The 15,782-nt window shown below is 35.1% G+C and overlaps 2 protein-coding genes across 4 annotated transcripts in view; one reads left to right on the forward strand and one right to left on the reverse strand.

Annotated features, from left to right (window-relative positions):
* The first annotated feature begins 2,783 nt into the window (after nt 1-2,783).
* Nucleotides 2,784-15,782, forward strand: part of LOC106880840 (transmembrane protein 144) — an 83,694-nt gene continuing 70,695 nt past the window's right edge. For 2 of the 3 annotated variants that reach the window (XM_089361642.1, XM_089361643.1), the window contains exon 1: nt 2,784-3,056. The gene's annotated coding sequence lies outside the window, so the exon portion shown is untranslated. The remainder of the gene's footprint in view (nt 3,057-15,782) is intronic. The other variant, XM_052972429.2, reaches the window with a different exon arrangement.
* The window catches only part of LOC106880837 (electron transfer flavoprotein regulatory factor 1), a 30,133-nt gene continuing 19,498 nt past the window's right edge, over nt 5,148-15,782 (reverse strand). Inside the window, exon 4 of the mRNA XM_089361645.1 lies at nt 5,148-15,777. Within this exon, the coding sequence (XP_089217771.1) occupies nt 15,568-15,777 (210 nt within the window). The 3' untranslated portion in view covers nt 5,148-15,567. The remainder of the gene's footprint in view (nt 15,778-15,782) is intronic.

Raw genomic sequence — 15,782 nt, forward strand, 5'->3', positions numbered from 1 at the left:
TGAAGTCGAGGGTCACCACTTGTACGATAATAATTTGTTTGTAGCGATGATAATTTTGTGTAGTTACCAATTGTAACGGGTAATATTTGTTGTTATAATTGCAGCATGTTGTAGGATGGGAAAGATGAACAAGCATGAAGTTTTTTTTTAATATTTATTTACCGTTACGTTACAATACCTTACCACGACGGGCAGGTTATAATAGATCCATAAACATGCGAAGTAAAGCTTGTGTTTGTGTCCTCTTCATTGTTTAGTAGTAATCACAGAGAGAGATGGAATGATGTTGTAAGAGAATAGAATTAGAGCTAGTGAGAGTTGTAGGGTGTGGAACGTTGTCTCACAGTTGCAGACAGTAAACTTCATTTCTCCCTCTGGCTATTATTCTCGCTGGTCAGCCAGATTTCGTTCTCATTGAGTCGTCACCATGTGACTGAACTGGTTGAGTCGTCACTGACTGGTGACTAAACTAACTTTTGCTTGGGGTTTCCTTGCTTTTATAACTATCTAGAAGGATAGATATATTATTGAGAACAATAGATTTAGTTGGTGGTCTTGTTATCTCTATTCTAGCTTTTAGTGGAGTAGAAGAGGTTAGGAAGGGTCAAGTGGTGAAGACATTGTTTCGGCCTAGCTAAAGGCATCTGGAAAATATAAGACTGCTGTCAGAGAAAAACCATTGTTCCACCATGGGAAAAGTTCTGTTGCAGTGTTAATTTAAATTTGGCTATGGTGGATCGAATCCACTCCATCACATGCAAGATCCACTACATATGTACAGCAATCCAATAAATAATTTGTAATATTTTTTATTTGTTTTCATTTTTTTAATCCAACAGAGTTCTTGTAAAATTTTTGAGCCTCTTTAGATTTAACAAGCCATTAAATTTAACTGAGATACTCTTAATCTACGGCGGCCCTCTTCAAACTGTTTGAGGTCCTGAATTTAATGGGAACCTCTTTATTTTGTTTGGAATTAGCTCTTTTAAGTCGTGTCTTTTTAAAAATACTTTGAGTGCGTTTTTTTTTTTTTTTTTTTTAAATACGTTCTTCTGCGAGCATGCAAAATCGTAAGGGCCCCCAAAACCCGTTGGCCAAGAGGCCTTACAATCGACTATACACCCACTTACCTAACATATAGAGGATTTAATCAATGCGTAACATATCTTGTAATAAATACGGTAAAGCAAGAAGTTGATATACGGTTATTTGTCAGGAGTTATGTCACTAATGGCTATAGTTCAAGACATGGTTGTTACAGTAACTATACACACACACACACACACAAACGCTAGGATCTTTGTACTTTAATCAAAAGAAAGCAAAACTTACTTTTGTTTGTGATGAAGATTGTTATGCGAGACATCCCCACAGTGAACCGGGTCTATGACCTGGTTTCGATGACTGATTTAAGACAATTCATTTCATTGTGTTCTTAATGCAAGTCACAAAAGCATAAAGTGACACAAACATTCCATCTTCTATAAATCTGAATTCTTGTGAAGTGGCATAGCCAAGTGGTTAGGGTGTTGGATTCAGATCTTAAGATCGTAAGTATCTATACCTATTAGCATCTACATAGCTCCCTAAAGCATTTATCGAAAACATGGTATATGCTACCAGGTCGAGCCAGTTCTCAAGTGATGACTGTTATATCTAAAGTACAAAAAGAGAAATTAACTAGAATTAGAACATGTATTGTAGATGGAGATAAACTGCGGCATGTCGCTAGACCAGAGCTTGGTAGACGGGTTAATATTGATCCCTTGCGATCTATCCAAGAGGTCGTTAAACACCTGAAATGATTTTGAACATTAAGGGTGAGGAATTATTTGTAAATTGAATCTAGAAAAGGACAGTAATTTAAGGCTAAAACTTTCTAATTTAGTAAGTCTAGTTATTGCCTCGTAATATCGAGACAACAACGAGCATTCATCAAACAAATATTTCACATTAATATTCCGACTATTTCAATATAATATAAATGAATTTTTAATCTTCTATATCAATTTTGTTAACTGTTTCTATTAAGATGTACTTGCATCGTATGCTGAAACTAAAGCAGTTGCAGCATGCAAGACATAAGTTAGCCATTCTCAAACACACGAAGGCCGTTGGTTTTACTTAAATACTTATTTGGCGTCAATATTTTCGCCACTCGAAACTACATGTTCACTGTCAAAAGTTTTTTGTTGCATCTCAAAAAAAATTTTTGTCAGTGAACTATTCGCAATTTCAAGCGACGAAAATTTCGACACCATATTACAAACAATAAATGTTTAAGTGAAGTTCACAGTCTTTTTGTGTTTCTAAATGACTAACTCATGCCTTCCGCACTACAATCGCTGTTTTCGTTGATTTTTTTTTTTAATATTTCTTATTGAAAAGTGGTAACGTCACAAAAGAAAGAAGAAATTATTTTTTTTTTAATCAACAAATATTTTATTAATTAATACTTATAAATTTTATTTTAGAAATTTGCGTGATGGGGGTCAATATGTTTTAATGATTTCATAAAAGATTCAAAGATGTAAGGTGTTTGCCAACCTCTGTACTAGACACTATGCCCTTACGATATTAAGTTCTCTGTCCTACTTTTCTGACTCAGAATCCCTCCAATAAAGCATGTACAACACGACTAACATTCATTCAATTGAATGACTACATTATTTCCTCGAGAAAAATCGACCTCATACCTGGTTAAATATAGCCAACCAATAACTTTATTTCTTTAAAGGAGGAGTTGGGATAGCCATGTGATTAGAGAGTGTACTTTATAATCACGTGATTGCAGGCTTGATCCCATTTTGTGCCACGGCTTCCACTATACGGGTGTCTCATATCGATCTAAGTCTTGTAAGTGATGAAATTGAATAGAAGAAAACTGTGGAAAGAAATTCATATGGTGCACAGTTATTCCTGAGTAGTAGACTGTTTCATTGTGCTTAACATCACCATCTTACCAATAGTTGCATTTAGCGGAGTTTACTACATTGCAAGGCTTCATTCCGCAGTCTTTGCTTTCAAGATTGTCATACTCCCTGCTTCAACAATCTGTAAGTTGTAATTAATCCCTTCATTTTTGTGTCGCCTGTCTTCGCGAATCTAAATAGAAAAAAGAAACGCACTTTGTCTCTGACTAACACATAAAACTTCATAAAGGCCATACGATTTATTAGAGGAAGTGTAACTCTCCTGCTTTTTGTGACGCTCTTGGCAAAAGAAACCAATAATGAATTCATCTATCTCATTGCCGTTGATTCAAAGTAACATTCATCTTTGTACTGAACATTTAACACTAAAAAATAGGAAGAAATAACTTAAAGATAAACAATAACGTGGCTGGTAGAGGCGGCATTTTTATGGGGACAGTTCTTTCGGGCCTGCTATATTAGCCTGAATAGCATTGGAGACCCGAGTTGGAGCGGCAGTCTCAAGAGCTGCTCCGGGCAGCAGACATTCTAGCTACGCCACTGAAGACAATAATTTAGTTAATCCAAGTTTCATTGGCATTATAGAAGTTAGAGATATTCGAGGCATTCCAACCACTTAGATTAATTATGGCAGTGTTAATGATTCAACAAAAACTTCGCTTACATGTTTTTATTTTAGCATGAGTTAGCTTGGTGGTGCTCATCTCTCTAAAAGTTATAAACCATAGGGAGAATTTGAGCTCGACAACGCAGCTCACGAAACGCTTAAAAATTATACACTGTTCCCGCCCCTCATCGTTCACGAAACACTCGTTAAATATACACTTATGTGCCATTGAAACTTGAACTTTGTCCTATAGTTTCTGATTCACATTGCCTTCTTTTTAAGGATTTTGCAAATAAGCAGCGATAAATGTTAATAGATTAACTATGTACTGAATGTTAAGGAACTATAGAACAGAGAAAGACCCCGGGGTTCGCGATTCGATTTCAAATGCTCGTTGTCGTTTTAGCATTAATTGCGTTACTTATGTTGTTGGGAAGTTATTTCGATGTTTTCTCTCCACTTTTCATTTTCATATCAGGATTTATGCATATGGATTCATGGAATTAATATCTGTGAATCCTAAAAGGATTCATATTTGAACTTGACAACGCAGCTCACGAAACACTCGTTAGTTGCTCAGTTCCCTACCGACCTCTTATGAAATATTCATTGGTTATACACCCACCCTTCCCCGCACATGAAATACAGGTTAATTATATTCTACTCCCCTCGCCGCTCACGAAGCACTCGTTAATTTTCTCTGCTGTTCATTTTCATTTCAGGATTCACACATATAAACACACCGTGTTGCTCAATTAACATGGAGAAAATAGAAGCCTAGTTGCATCGATTTACACACAATGCATACTTTATGTATAAAGTTGTTGATGCTTAACCCAAGATCAGTCCTAACCGAGCAGGCCTAAAATCTCTTATCAAAAGCGTTGCAGCTGTAACCAACGCATATCTATTTTAGGCTTAGTTTATCTAGGTTTATACTTCGATTTACCCCACACCCTACATTCACTAAAAACAGAATTTATTTACTTGTTTTATTCTACAATTTAACGAGGAATAAATCTTCTTTCCGATACTGGATAATAAACACAAGGGAGATAATTAAACAGTTATAACAGTTATCTTCCTTGTAATTTACATTTAATTTAAAGGCAGCTTGTCTCATCAAATATTTGGGTTTTCAAAGCTGAAATTCATACGATACTGTTCAGGTATTTCTTAAATTACGCGGGTTGTTTATTAAATCAAAATATGATAAACGGTTTGCACAGGCGTGCCTATGTGGTAAGAAGTTTGCTTCCTAACCACATCGTTCTACGTTCAGTGCCACTAAATGTCACCTTGGGCAACTGTCTTTTACTATTGCCTCGGGCAGACCAGACCCTTGTGAGTGGTTTGTTTAACGGAAACTGAAAGAAGCCCGTCGTGTGTGTGTGTGTGTCCACCACCACCGCTTGACAACTAGTGTTAGTGTGTTTAAGTCCACGTAGCTTAGCAGTTTGGCAAAAGAAACTGATAGAATAAGTACCAGGGTTTCTAAAAAATATGTACTGGGATCGAATCATTCACTTAAAATTCAAGTTGATGCCCCAGCCTGGCCTCACTCCAATGACTGAAATAAGTAAAAGATAAATAATTTTTAAACAATAAAAATTTCAATTTTTTATTCTCATTCAAAGCTTATCTTACAAAACAACAATAGACCTAGATATAACAATGAATAGTTGTTGGGGATTAAATATTTATGAGAAATAATTATAAAATATGACAAAGTATATGAAATTGACAGGTCCTTGGGGTGTCTTTTTCTGTAAATTTCAGAGAACAATGCTGCTACCCATATTTGTATATATTTCTCCAAATCCATTGAAGCTAACTATCTGCAAGATTCAGTTACATTCTGAGGCTCTTCTGTATCTTCATGTATAGCAAACTTGTGATTTATATATTAAAATGCACCTCTAGGATTTTATTAAGAAACTAGCTGACCATGTGCTGTCAGTAATGATGGCTAATTGTAGTATTTTATATATAATGTACAAAATAAGGTAAATAATAATCAGATACATTTACATATACTCACAGTTGAAACACATTTTTTTCACCCCTTCCTTCCTTATTCATCTATCACCCCTTCCTTTCTCTCGTTGCTATTACTTTCTCTCACACCCTCTGTCAGGGCTATTACTCTCACTACTTCTCCTTCACTGAATTATTATTTTCTCTCCTCTTCTGTGTCCGGCATGATTCTGGACAAATATATGTGTGTATGTATATATATATATATATATATATATATATATATTATATATATATATATATATATATATATATGTATGTATGTATATTTCTTTCTCCTACAGAAAAGAAGCTTGAAACATAATATAGCGTAACTGAAATTGTTAGCATGGCCTATTTGTTGAAGATATGAAAAAATCCTTTTGATTATATTTCAATATGTATTTCAATACATATCTCCTAACATAATAATGAGCGTAGTGTTATATATATATATTTATGTATATATATATATATATATATATATATATTGGTTGGCGTTAGGAAGGGCATCCAGCTGTAGAAACTCTGCCAAATTTAGATTGGAGCCTAGTGTTGCCATCCGGTTTCACCAGTCCTCAGTCAAGTTGTCCAACCCATGCTAGCATGGAAAGCGGACGTTAAATGATGTTAGGAGATATGCATTGAAATACATATTGAAATATAATCAAAAGGATTTTTTCATATCTTCAACAAATAGGCCATGGGTGTGCGTTCGCACGCGCACGCGCGCGCGCACACATTACAGAGTAGACTGTTACTTCGTTTCATCAAAATTGGCTCTTCAAACAGTGGCAATATCACAAAATAAGAGTGAAAGACATAATAGGATTGCTGGTTATAAAAATCGATCATCATTTTTATATTGTGAGAAATATGAGCAAACCTCATATTTATTAATTAAAGAAAACTAATTAATTAAAATACAAACAAAAACAAATGGAAAGCATTATCAATGATCTAAACAGTTTTCCAAATTTGACAATTTCAGAATTGTATCTATCGAGTTTATATTTCAAAGATGTGAAATCTTGATATTAAAATCATTGTGAGTGTATGCGCAGTTGCTAATAAGCCAAATTACTAACATGCAATATTGAACTAGCTAAAAGATTCCTGTAAAGTAATAATTGAACAAAAAAAAAACACTGTAGTGATGAAGCATTGTGTATGGTTTAGCTTATATATTAAGTTTTTAATGGTCATTGAAACCGGTGTAAAGATATTATGAGTAAATAATTTCAAACTTCATGTAACTTATAAGCACTACAAAAAAAATGAGGCATCAAATGTAATTGATTTGAAATCAAATAATAAAAGTACTCTTGTATATATTTACTCTTTGATTTAATACATACATATCATCATAGTCATTTAACTTACTTTTCTATGCTTGCATGGATCAGATGGATCACTGAGGTTGATTTTCTATGGCCTGATACCCTTCCTATTATCAATCCTTACCTATTTTCAAGCAAAGTAATACTTCTCTAAGGCCAGGCAATCTTCTTGGAAGACTGGACCTGAAGGATACCAGCGTATGATGATTACTCTTGCTTACAAATACTGCAGATGTCAAGATAAGGAGAGACATGCATCCATGCTTACACATATACATGTAATTAAATATAACTATATATATATATATATATATATAATGTGTGTATGTATGTGTATACTCACACACATGACCATGCATACAGAATTACTATTACAATACCACTTATAAGATTCTAAAGCTATAGCTACGAAACCGAAATAAACCGAAAACAAGACATTATAGTAAAGATTATTTGCCAACTTAATGTGGCAACCCCATTTGGGATGAATGCTACTGTTGTTTAGCCCCAGGAGACATCATCTCCAACTGGCTATACAACACATGATCTGTGCCCTTATATTTTCGAACAGAGGAATTAAAATATGTTGGAAATAGATTAAATTAACAAATCAAGTTCTAAATGTGTGTGTGTGTGTGTGTGAATAATAATAATAATAATTAGCCTTTCTACTATAGGCACAAGGCCTGAAATTTGGTGGAGCGGGTGGGAGGATAGTCGATTACATCAACATTAGTGGTCAACTGGTACTTGCTTCATCAACCCCCAAAAGGATGAGAGCAAAAGCCAACCTCAACAGGGATTGATCTCAAAACATAAAATCAGAAGGAAATACCACTTAACAGTTTGTCCAGTGTGCTAATTATACTGCCAGCTTTCTGCCTGCTTGATAATAATAATAATAATAATTATTATTGTTATTATTTTTAATTTTTGGTACAAAGCTAGTAAATTTGAAGAAAGGAGGAATCAATTAAATCAACCCCAGTGTCTAACTGGTACTTAATGCATCAACCCCGAAAGGATAAAGGGCAAAGTCAACCTCAGAAGATTTTGAACTAGGAACATAAAGCTTGAAGAAATGTTACAAAGCATATTGTCCAGCATCCTAATGATTCTGCCAGCTTGCTATCATCTTAATAATAATTCTTTCTGCTAAAGGCACAAGGCCTGAAGTTTTGAGGGAGGGCACAAGCCTATGAACATCACCCCCAGTGTTTCACTGGTACTTCATTTATTGACCCCAAAAGCATGAAAGGCAAAGTTGACTTCAGCGATATTTCAACTCTGAACAAGATGGACAAAATGCTGCTGAGCATTTTTCCCAGTATGCTAAAGATTCTGCCTGCTTGCTGCTTTAATAATAATAATAATAACTTAGTAGTCTATTAAAATTCAGTTTATAATTACACCTTAACCCATTAACTCCCACTGCCCTATAAATAGGACACTAACTGAGAACATTAAATAAGCTATATCACATTGTCTTAGTGTCCTATTTATAGGACACCAAGTATTTCCATTTCTACTTGAAGTAAAGGAATTTTAATAATTATTTTTTTCATTTTAACCTATTTTCAATCATCTGTAAAAATTTAAAAGTAATATTCAGAAATTTATGTACTCTGGGACTTAATGGGTTAACAATCATTTCTATTAAAGTAAAAATAATTTACTATCAGATAATGGGATATCATTATGGATTAATATTAATTGCATGCATGTATTTGCTGTTTTACATTTTTGAAATATTACTTAATAACTGTTCTTAATCTGGACCCAAAGCAAACTACTTTGAGAAGGTTTGGGGGTTTACTCTAAACCAATGACTCTTAACTGGGGTCTACAGGACAATTCAAAAGTCGCCATACATAAGAACAATTTATTTTTTTTATAAGAAACAGTTTTTTTTTTTTTATTTAACTGTTTCCTATAAAAAAAAAAAATTTTCCTATGTATGGTTACATTTGAATCACCCTGTATATGGCCCCAGATGGTCCACATAAGATTTTGGTGTTAAAGTTTATGCAATAAATTGGTTATACTTCTACAACACACAAAATATTTTCACAATTTTTTAATACAATTTCTAATATTTAATTATAAGAATATATGATTTTTTAAACATCGAATGGCTTTGAGAATCCATCTGAATAAAATAGGAATCAAAGGAGTCCATAGACAAAAAATGGTTAAGAAATACTGCTTTATATTAATGATTCTTTATACTTGACCGGTACTTTATTTTTGTCAACTCTGAAAGGATGAAGAGCAAGATAGCTGTGATGGGTTTAAACTTAGAATGTAAACAGTCGAAATTAAATATCACAAGGCATTTTGTCTGATGCTCTAATGATTCTATCAATCAATCAACCTGAAATACTAATGATGATACTTGAATATGCTCCAGAAATTTAGAGCTGAATTTAAAAAAAAAAAAGTGTGGTAAGAAGCTTGCTTCCCAACTACATGGTTCTGAGTTCAGTCCCGCTGCATGACACTGTGGGCAAGTGTCTTCTACAAGTCTCGGATTAACCATAGCCTTGTGAGTGGATTTGTTAGACGGAAACTGAAAGAAGCCAGTCGTGTGTCTGTCTGTCTCCTACCACTGCTTGACAACCGGTGTTAGCATGCTTACATCCCTGTAACTTAGCAGTACGGCAAAAGACCTATAAAATAAGTTTTAGGCTTTAAAAGATAAGTCCTGGGGTCGATTTGTTTGACTAAAATCCTTCAAGGCAGTGCCCCAACATGGCCACACTCAAATGACTGAAACGAGTAAAAGATAAAGATTTATGAGCTTTACATTATTTCTTTAATTACTTTCGTTTTTGCTTTTTTTTTTCTTCATTCTTCCCTTTTTGTATTTGTTTTTGAATGATGTTAAAGAGCCTACTCGCATATTCCTTAAAATATATAAATACTGATTAATTTTTATGATTAATACTATTCTGCTTGTCATTACAAGAATTCATAAGTTATACTATGCTTACGAAGGGAAATAACCCTGCTTAGATCTTCCACTTATTATCTCTACGCGTCAGACAGGACAGTAGGACAGCAAGAGAGAGGAGGAGGTAATAAATTGGAGGGAGGAGGCAATAGTTTAAATGAGTAGAAAATAAAATGCTAAGTTATGCTTAACATTCCTTATACTAGTCAGAGCAGTAGATTGGTACACGTTTTAGAATATTCGACAAAATGCCTTGCAGCTGTAGTTATGTTCTAAATTTAAATCCTGATAAGTGTGACAATGTTTTCATGCTTCTGGGGACAATAAAATAATTTTTAGTCATATACTGGTGTGAATTAAATCAGCTACTCCATAAATTCTAATTTTTCAACAAACACAATTTGATATCAAGCTCATTATCATTAAAATATTTAACATAATGTAACAATATCATGAAAGTATATAAATTTATGCATCGAAATAAATAAAAGAACAACTCCATAAAACAGGATATTTCCATGGGTCCCCAGTATGTACACAACTAATCTTATATTCTTTTTTTTTTTTTTTTTTTTTTTTTTTTTTTTTAAGAGATAACTTTAAATATTTCTAATACTGCCACTGTTTGATAAGTCAGTTTTGGGTGAAAGTTTTGAAGTAACTGTCTTTAGTGTCTAATCAGTAAATCAAAATTTTACTCTCAGTATTGACTCATTCATTCAGTTAGTTTCTGTACTTTTAATTTTTGAATTTAAAGAACACTTATTGTTGGGGACCCAGCCAACCACTCCTTTCTATCTCTCTACCCTGTCAAGTATCCTCCACCCCACCCAATTCTCATCTCCCAACACCTAGCACTCCTTATGGTACCACTCAGCTGCTTTGACCACCTGAGAGCAGAATCAGCACATATTGCATCCCATCCTTTCTGCAGGTTATCTCCCTCTCCCACCCCACCTTCAGAACCACTTCCATTCCCCATTATCATCCTTGCCCAATCACCTCCTTGCTGTGCCTTCAGCCACTGCTCTCTCTCTCCCCACACCACTATACACCATTCTTAACATCTCTTATCTGCTACTATTCTCAGTACCTTCTCATATCTATCATCATGCCCCACTTACTATAGCCCCTTATCTATCTATCTATCTATATATATATATATATATATATTCATCATCATCGTTTAACGCCCGCTTTCCATGCTAGCATGGGTTGGACGATTTGACTGAGGACTGGTGAAACTGGATGGCAACACCAGGCTCCAATCTGATTTGGCAGAGTTTATACAGCTGGATGCCCTTCCTAATGCCAACCACTCCGAGAGTGTAGGGATGCACTTCCTAACGCCAACCACTCAGAGAACATATATATATATATATATATATATATATATATATATATATATATCCTTCTCCACTGCTCCTACACCTTGCATATGATCTCACTGCTTTCTGAACTATTCTTCTTCCTGACCCACTCCTATATCTTTCACCTGACCTCTCCATTCTGGCATTTCCTTTCAGCTACTTCCACTCTTGTTCCTCACTCACTACATTCACCTCTACCATCATCTTTAACAATGTTACCCCCACTTGTCCTCTTATGAAAGTATCCACCCTTTCATCCCTTCCTATGACCCACTGTTTGTATCCTCTCTTATGTTCACTCTCTTGTACCTTGAGAGTGTGCTCTAGCACCTCTCACAACCTTTTGTTTCCTTCAGCCATGTTTCACCTCTACAGTAAGACACCTCTGCTTGTCACACTATCTTACTTTAGCCTTTCAACACTTGGCATAAAGTCATCCACTGCCACCTTCCTCATTCAAACACTCCCCTCTTAGTAGTATGAGATTTTTTCTTTTTTCCCTGTTCTCTTCCTGCCTTGCAAGTTTACACAGCAGCCTCACAACTGCCAATGGCACAAAAAGCTCCTGATACACTCTATAAAGTGGTTGGCATTAGGAAGGTCATCCAGCCACAGAAACTATACAAAATCTGATATCAGAGCTCAACATGGCCTTGCAGCTCACTGGTACCTGTCAAACTATCCAACCCATGCCAGCATAGAAAGTGAATGTTGAATGATGACATATACACAATTTACCCCTCGCTATTCTTCATCTCCTAGCATAAAGCTACCCTCCTCAGGGTCCATATGCTTGCATGGTGACTCACAAATGCCAATGGCATGAAAAAAGCACCAACACACATTGTCAAGTGGTTTCCATTAGGGAGGGAAACCAACTGTAAAAGAACATGTCAAAACAGATACTGGAGCAAGATGCAGTCCTTGGGCGCAGGAGATCCTCTCAAATCACTTTACTCATGTTAGCAGCATGGAACATGGATATTAAATAATGATGATGATGACATATATATAGTCATTACTCCTAATCAAAAATTATTTGGTATCAGCATATGCCATGATTTTACTAATGGTTTTAGGTATTCTTAAAGTTACAAACATCCTCTCAGCCTTTCTACTCTTGATTTCTCTCCCCTTAAAGACAGAGGGAAGGAGAGAGAGAGAGGTGGGAGGGAGGAGGAGAGTTGCTGGTATCCTATTGGCTCTAAAAGGATGATGTATTGGGCAAATATTTTCTACAGCCTTAGATCAACCCATACTTTGTGAATGTATTTGGGTAAACAGAAACCATATGGAAGAGCATCCATCTGGAGAATTAGACATGTAATTCAGAGGTATAGCCTTGTCATACACTGTATCATATTGATTCTGTCTCGGAATTACATTACAAATACATGGGTCAGAGGGATACTCAGCCACTGCATACACATTTAGTACACACACACATACATATATACACATTAATTCAGTTGAACACACACACACACACACACACACACACACAATGTATATACAGGATTATACACTTCAATGAAGAAATGGTTCCAAAATGTCAGACACCTCTTCTTACCAATTTATCCAAACTCATTAACTTTGCTGTATAATTTTAGCTAACACAGACCACCACTAGTTCCATCAGACTCTGGCTCTTACTCTATTGTTTATTGAACATTTTGTTCAAAATGTTATAATTTAACAGCATTTGTACAACAGTTGCCATGTTTAATTGTAGAAATCCATAAACAATAAGATTTCTTTCTACTACAAGTATAAGGCCTAAAAGTTTGTGGAGAGGGGGCTTGTTGATGAGATCAACCCCAATGCTTCACTAGTACTTATTTTATCAACCCTGAAAAGATGAAAGGCAAAGTTAACCTTAGTGGCATTTGAACTTGTAGCATAAAGAGCCTGAAAAAATGCCAAGATTTTATTTCTAGCATCCTAATGATTCTACGTGCTTGCTGCCTTATAAACAATAACAATTCTTTCTACAACAGGCACAAGGCCTGAAGTTTTGGAGGAGTGGGTAAGTCGATTACATTGACTCCAGTACTTAATTGGTACTCAATTTATCAACCCGGAAAGGATGAAAGGCAATGTTTGAACTCAGAATGTAAAAACAGATAAAATGCTGCTGAACATTTTGGCCAGTGCACAAACGACTCTGCCAGCTTGCTACCTTATAAACAATAATGATAATATTAGCATAACAATATCATAAATTCATTTCATGAAATATTGGAATCTATGATTGTGGTTTCTGACTTAGCAAATGAAGTTAGTTGGAAAAAAACTCCTAAGTGAAGAACAGGAATAAGGCAAGAATGCATAATGTCATCTCTGCTCTTCAAGACTGGGTGATGCAATAAACAACTGTATATCAACCTTGGGGCATTCAAAAGATTCCCTCTCAAAACAGGAAGTTTTTTAACTTGAGAGACAGCCTTGCATTTCTCACTCAGACCCATCATCACATGCAGGACAGAACATAAGGATGACTCAGCAGCTTTGCCCAGCAGATTGAGATTAAAGGCCAGACATAAAAAAAAAAAGAGTAAACAGAGGTGGTGGCAATAAACATCCCAAACTTCATCAGTCATACTTAATAGGCCAGACCAACCCTCAAAGGAAGAGTCCATTTATTTGGGCTGAAGAGCAGGATGTTACGTCAAAAACTGTTTCATTGAGGCAAGAAACACGTTTAAAATGCTACACAATGTATGGAGTTCTGCTCAGTAGTGCAACAGCAACAAACTGGGAATATATCAGAACTGCATCTTACCTACATTATGGTGCAGAATGTTCGAGGATAACAGAGAGTGACTCCACCAAGTTCTCAAACTTCCACATAAAAATCCTCAAAAGGATACTGTGGATCTTCTGGACTAACACCTTCTCCTGTCAACAATTACTTGTTTGGTGTAGATTAGCTATGGGCATTCTTTTTCAAGAAGTGAGCCACATGAGACCTGGTTCATCATCAAGCAGGCCATACTACAAAAAAAAAAATCAAGGTAATTTTTCATTAGGTGTGCCATTCAGAAAGTCATGTGAGCTGCAGTTTGCCTATAACTGGTGTAGATCACCTGACCTCATACCTTCTCCAGTCAACACTTACTTGTTTGGTGTAGAGAAAAAGGCAGGAAACCTTTAGAGGTGATGGGAATGGACTCATGTCATCTGAAGAGATTGTGATACCATCTTCACCTGGACTATTCTTTATTGGTCAATACAGGGAAGATGGCAGAGGCAAAACATGAGGAACACTTAATATCAAACAGTGGAATGGGAGAATCCAAGACTATGAAACATCCCTGAAATATCAAATGGGCAAGAATGGCAAACCTTTGATTTCTGTCCTACATAAGACACAAGAATAACTCAACAACTGATGTGAGGAACAAACTCGAACCAAATTATTTCATACTAGTGGGACCTGTGGAAATTTTGTGTCTTATAAATTTTCTTTTCTATTTTGATGCATAAATTTACAGAACAACATGACATTGTTTTATTATGTTATATACAGGATGCAACAACAAGAACCTCTTGTTCATCATTCTCAACAAATGTTTCAACAGCAAACATACAATGTGCACCAGATCAAACCATGATGGTAACTGAAGGAAAATGGTAAAGCATTAGTAACATGAAGACACTATTACCAGCTGCCTAACTTCACTAATGCCATTCCATTGACTGTGTACAATATAAGAGGTTCTTCTGCTGCATCCTGTATTTTAATTATATCTTTTTTTTTTCCTACATTTAAAACTGTTTAATGCTTAACACTCCAACACATTAACACCATGAGAAGCAGAACAATATTAATGACAATAATTTACAATAACATTTTTTTTAATATCATTTACAGTTCCATAAATATGTTAGATTGAAACTTTTCTGGGTGGAATGAAAGAAACAGCTTTTAAAAACCAACAGTGAGAAAGGAAAAAAATAAACACTAGTTTAATAATTACATATAATTTTCCAATAATAACGAATGATCTATCATCAATTTATTTAATTATTTATAAATGCATCTCTATTTTTACTTCAGTGAAACAATGCTAACCAAATATTCATAATAAAAGACTTTGTTGTCCAAAATCAACTAATTATCATTTTAGTTATTCGAAACAATATTTTCTAATTCTTTCCCACAGCACCAATGTAAGAAAAGATACACTAACAAACTCTGCACCATTCACTTAAAGACATTGAAAGACAAATAATGTCTTAGGTAATTTTTCCACAAACAATAAACCATGTTTCCAAAGATATTGGGTCGCAGATTTAGCCATGGTTTGTTGTTTGAAGAAAAACAACTTGTAGAGTCACACAGTGACTACTTTATATCGCTGTAACGTCGTTTCAGTGTGCGATATTTTTTCAGCATGTATAAAGCTTCAAGTTCTTTAACAATATATTCACCACGGGCAATCATCAGTTCAATGTCCTTGGGGTCTGTCAAGTTCTGGTTCTTAAGGAAAACAGTCTTTAACTTGGTCCGGAAATAGTCATAACCTTTTGGATAATCTTTTCCCAAGTGTAATAACTAGA

The sequence above is a fragment of the Octopus bimaculoides genome, chromosome 13 (genome assembly GCF_046866305.1).
Source record: "Octopus bimaculoides isolate indiv1 chromosome 13, ASM4686630v1, whole genome shotgun sequence".
Classification (NCBI taxonomy): domain Eukaryota; kingdom Metazoa; phylum Mollusca; class Cephalopoda; order Octopoda; family Octopodidae; genus Octopus; species Octopus bimaculoides.